This window comes from Charadrius vociferus, unplaced genomic scaffold (assembly GCF_000708025.1).
Source record: "Charadrius vociferus isolate BGI_N301 unplaced genomic scaffold, ASM70802v2 scaffold179, whole genome shotgun sequence".
Taxonomy (NCBI): domain Eukaryota; kingdom Metazoa; phylum Chordata; class Aves; order Charadriiformes; family Charadriidae; genus Charadrius; species Charadrius vociferus.
In genome coordinates this window covers 3,454,841-3,459,927 of record NW_009650072.1, presented here as the reverse complement: position 1 = coordinate 3,459,927, position 5,087 = coordinate 3,454,841, and the positions used below count along the sequence as shown (strand labels likewise).

Genomic DNA, 5,087 nt, shown 5'->3' with positions numbered 1-5,087 from the left:
AGAGGTCGATCCCGGCCTCGGTGTTGCGGTCCCCGAGCCGGTACCGACCCCTCGGCGAGCCCGAAGCGGAGGGACGAGGGGCTGAGGCGTGCCGGCGCGCGCGTGTGTGTGGTGGTGGTGGTGGGGGGGGAGCCGCGCGCGCCTCCGCGTAACGGTCGTTGGGCAACGGGCGCAACGGAGGGCGGTTAAAAACCGTTGGGCGCCGCTCCTCAAGGTCGCCCTATGGGAAGGGAAGGGGGGAGCCGAGTCCTGCATTGCTCCCCGGTGAGCGCTGGGTGCGTTTCTTTACCTTTTTACATCAGTTTCGGGTGGGTTTTTTTGTTTTGTTGGGGTTTTTTTTTGTTTGTTTGGGTTTTTTTTTTTGTTGTTTGGTTTGGTTTATTTTTTCCTGAGGAAGGGGGTGGTCAGGTTTTAGGCGCCGGTAGTGAGAGTGATCCCCTTTTGCCAGAGCCAATTTCTGTAAATATTTGTTTGGGGATGGATTTGCTGCCAGTACCTGGCTTCCGTTAACAGCAGCTACTTCGCAGGATGGTGTGGTTTCAGGATGGGTGATTATTCCGTGCAATAGAAAACAAAATGGTACTGGGGATTTTTTTTTCTTTTTTGAAAGGAAATCTAATGAAAAGAAAAAGAAAATCCTGAAATTCAGTTGCACGTGTCTCTGTAAGTAGGAGGAAACCATTCTTCTAGTTAATCAGGCAGGCAGTGGTAGGAAATTTGCTTGAAGATGCCAAGTCCAAGGGTGTAGTGGCTAAACAGAGACCTGGAACTAAAGGGGCTCATTCCTACTTAGAAAATTTGCTAGAGTCATTTAGCCTTGACTAAGGAAGGATTTGTCTGGAAGAAGGCGCTCATGAAATGATGTGAGCTGTGACTGGTCAGGAAAATGTCTACTGTCCAAACAGCAGTAAATATTGCAAATGAATGGTCCGTCCACAAATGGTTAACCCACAGTGACATGAACTTCCAGACAGACATCAAGATCACCAGAAGAGGCTACAAAAGGAGGCAGGAAGCTAGAGCTTGTGTGTGGCAGTATGATGTCTGTGTGCATATCAATGCATGTGTATAAGGATGTATCTTTGCAAGATGCGTTATTTAAAAACACTCCGGTGTGACTGCTCCACTGTTTAAATAGCAGTATTCTCATTCATGTGTTTACTTACTCTGATTTAAATAGTTTGTTTCTCTTACAGTGTAGACACCAACATTGTCGAGTTGCTAAAGCATCTAGGACATTCTGGATAAGAGGTTTTCCTTTAGTGCTAGTGGATTTATGATTATATTTTTCTAATTGTATGTGTCCATGGACTTTCCCTTCAGTTTTGGCTCTAAGTGCTTTGGTACACACTGTAAGCAATTATTGGCATTGATTGCCTGGGCAAGGCAATTGCCCAGTTGATGGATGGGAGACAGCCAGTTGGGCTTGAAACTAACTTTCACCACCTACAGCTACTTACAGGGGCCCACCTACGGATTTCAGAATAGTATTTTTAGGTAATCACTCTGAGCTCTCTAAGCAGTCATTATAGGTCTTGTAATTAAATGATTACTATTACTTAGACTTTTTTTACTTTTTAGTATGAATAGTTGCATGTCCATTCCATTTGGAGGGGTCAGTTTCCTGATACTCCACGCTTTCTCTTGTTTTGCGTCGTCTTTCTTGCTGCTTTGATAAATAAAACTAAAATAACAACAAGATCCCCTAGCACCTGGCTGCCAGGCCACTGAGCTCAGCCAAAGATACTTCCCTTTTCTCTGTATTGCTTTGTCGCTAGACATTTTTTGTGTGCTTGCTGTGAATATGTCACCTGCACCTGCACTTTTACTTTAAGTACGTGATTCATATGTACAATTTAACTAAAAAAAAATATGTATTTTTTATACTTTTCTTTCTAAACATTTTAAAATAAAACAAATTGATTAAGTAATTTGAAGATTTACTTGTCAAAGGTGTGGTTCTACAGCTGATGGCAGATCATAGTTACTTCCAGCATTTTGAAATAAGCATAAAGAGGCTCTATAACACTATGCAGTTCATGGGTAACTTTTCACACTTTTTTGTAGAGACGGACATAAGTATTCAAGAATCAGTCAGGTCTTTCGAGCCATTTTTAGTTACTCTTTATTAATTGTTGTCTTATTCTGTATCTTTTCCTCCAGAGGGCAGTAACTACACAAATGTAGAATGAAAAAAAAAAAGTATCGGCAAGGAGTATTTTAAAGGGAAAAGTAAATTGCTTCATAGTCTGGTGCTAGGAATGACCCATGGATCCTACTACAGCAAGGGGCGTTGCATGAACATGCTCACCATGTTGGTTTTAGGAATCCTGAAGTCTATACAGCTAGGAGGGTGTTTTCTTGTTTCCACTTCTGTTCTTTATTGGGACTGTCATTTGCCACTTCTTTTCCTTCACCTCTGAGCACTTGTTGGCTGAGATGGGACAGCAAAGCAAGTGGCTTCTACTGAAGAATTTCTAGAGCAGAATAAAGAGAAGCCCTGTCTTTGTGGATCAAGTGACAGATACTTAAAAGAAAAAAGTGACAGATCTTCTGAGTGAGCCAACATATTTGTGTTAAGAGCTGCTGCACAAATGGGGCTCACAGGAACGAACAATCCTACTCTGTAGCATTGAATCATGAGGGGTAAGTTTTTCCACCCACAAAATAGGTTTTACATTTCATAACTCCCCCCTGCCCTGATTTATCTTAACTTTAATGGCTATCAAAGAAGATATTACTTTAACTGTTAAATTAACATTTAGTTTGCACCATGGTATTACTCTGCCTTTAGAAGCAGACCTTTCTTTCAAAGGCTACACAGTGTTAGCTTAACGTGAATTAAGCTTCACAAATCATCTTGCTGTACAAGTGGGTAGAAAGAAGAAAAGAGATCGGAGTTTGTTGTGCAAAACCACAGGGGAAGGCATGAGCAGAGCTGGGATGAGGGTTAATGTAGCAGGCATGCTGTACTTCCTGGCCTTCCAAGGAAACAGCAATCCCTTAGAAATAAGTAGAACAGGATGAAATGGCCACACTAAAGCAAGGGGATAAATGCTATAAAGGTTTTTGCATGATGGGAGCATTTCTAGAAAGCAAACAAAGTAAAACAAACCCTGCTTGCATCTCCATGGGCAGCCTATCCCACTAACACCTTTGGGACTGAGCCAAGTCACATCCCAGAGAAGAAACGAAAGTCTGGACATGGCAGCTCCACTCAGCAGCTTCACATGGCTGCTCTGGGGCTGTCTTGCACCCATTTTAGTACAGCACTTTGCTTAGTAATGCCTCATTGCCATGCAAAATACATTTGTGAGCTTGATTCAATAGCAACTTCTGGAAGGCCTATGTTGAGGCAGCAAGTTTAACGACTCAGATAATGGCAGCAAGCCTCCCACTGTAGAATAATTTTCTTGGATACTGCTTCTGGTCACTGTTGAGACCCTGTGTTGGAGTTTGGGGGCAGAAACTCCCTGGGACTTGGCCCCATATAAACAAGAATAGATAAAGTGTACTGAGGAAATGTGAAGCGTATTCTGTCCTAGAGGTAGGTAGCTAAGAGGCCTCCCTGTTCACACATCCAGCAGTGTGGTACTATTAAAAAGACATATAATCATTGGATATGAACCAGATCACTTACCCTTCCCTCCTGCAAAGCTACTTTGTGAAATACAACCTCCATTTACAATGGAAATGTATGACACTTGTACTTTCAGTTCTTATTTCTTAATACTGTGAGACATAATACAGTTGTCTTTGTGTGATATACTGTGTCCTTTACTCCCTTGCATTCCTTCCCAGGTAAGGTTGTCAGAAGTTTATGGAATAGGAGCTAGTCCAAATTGCAGTGTCAAATCCCAGGCACTTCATTAAGAGCGTATGAAACCTCACTTCTCTTTGTCTCTCCTCTTGCCATTAGGGTTTCGGATCTTCCACAAACAATTGCAAAGCTGCTGAGAATCTCTCTCTGCAGCATGAGTTTGAGATGTCCTGCAGTGTTGTTTTCCTAAGCCTTTACAGCATGAGATCCTGCCTTAGACCAGTGCTGGGCAGCTAGATGACGGCACGCACAGTAGCTGTAGCAGAAACGTGCTCTGCACTCACTGTGCCCTTCTGCTACCCTGAAAGGATAGTCACCTGTCTCCCATTTCTTCTCTCTTAGCTCTAATGGATGCCTGGTATTCCAGGGTGAAAACACACACCAATAGCTCTGCAGCTGTTTTTTCTTTGAAGCTGCCCAGCAAAGTGATTCCTGGGACAAGGAGATATCCTCCAACTGCCCATTTTCTCTCTTCATCTGTACTAAGCAATGATGGAGCTTGTGCATTTCATCTTCATAACTGCCACCCCACTTTTACCATGGTTTATCCTACACTCTCCTATTGGTTCTATGTTCTCTGGCCCCAGTTTAATGCCCTGAGGTATTGCATAAATAATAGCAAATACTCCGCTGTCGAACTGGTAACGCTATTTAAACAGCAACAACAGTTCTTCAGTTTTCCTTGCTCTCTGCTGCAGTGCTAGAAGTAATGCATTAAAAATACCACATATCCCACGAGAACACTGAGATACCGTTTTCTAGAAAATAAAGGCTTTAAAAAACAGATTCCACATTAATTGAGCAGGGTGAAGAGATTAAAAAAGAGAAAGGAGTTTTCCCAAGTGCTGGGAATTTTTCAAAAAAGGGGAAGAGGACAAAATTGGATGCAAAGCCAAAGTTGCTATAAAAAGAATAACAGTGAAAATTTATTGTAGCCTTCCATTGGGTCATCGACGTTCTAACGCATATGTCCAGGAATAACTGTCACAATGAATCGGTAGGGCACGGATAAGTAGTTGTCCAGCCCCATTAGGCTAATTTCAGTGGTTACAAGTTATCTTAATAACTATACATAATTTATTGGTAAAGATCGCAAGGGTGACAGTGGCCGAATATGTGGAACTCTGAGACAATGAATCAAGCTCTCCTGGCTGTCAGCTACAGTGAAAAGTTTAATACTGTTTATTTACCAGATTTAAGGGGATAATTTCCAGATGAATTGGTACGTCTGTACTGGTCTGGAAACTGTGCATTAAACACTGATACT

The 5,087-nt window shown here is 42.4% G+C and overlaps 1 protein-coding gene across 1 annotated transcript in view; it reads right to left on the bottom strand.

The window, feature by feature from the left end:
• Positions 1–4,850, bottom strand: part of KCNJ11 (potassium inwardly-rectifying channel, subfamily J, member 11) — a 6,169-nt gene extending 1,319 nt beyond the window's left edge. Inside the window, exons 1-2 of the mRNA XM_009892048.1 lie at positions 4,784–4,850; positions 7–142 (exon numbers count right to left, since the gene is read on the bottom strand). Of these exons, the coding sequence (XP_009890350.1) occupies positions 7–142; positions 4,784–4,850 (203 nt within the window). The remainder of the gene's footprint in view (positions 1–6; positions 143–4,783) is intronic.
• Positions 4,851–5,087: the final 237 nt, after the last annotated feature.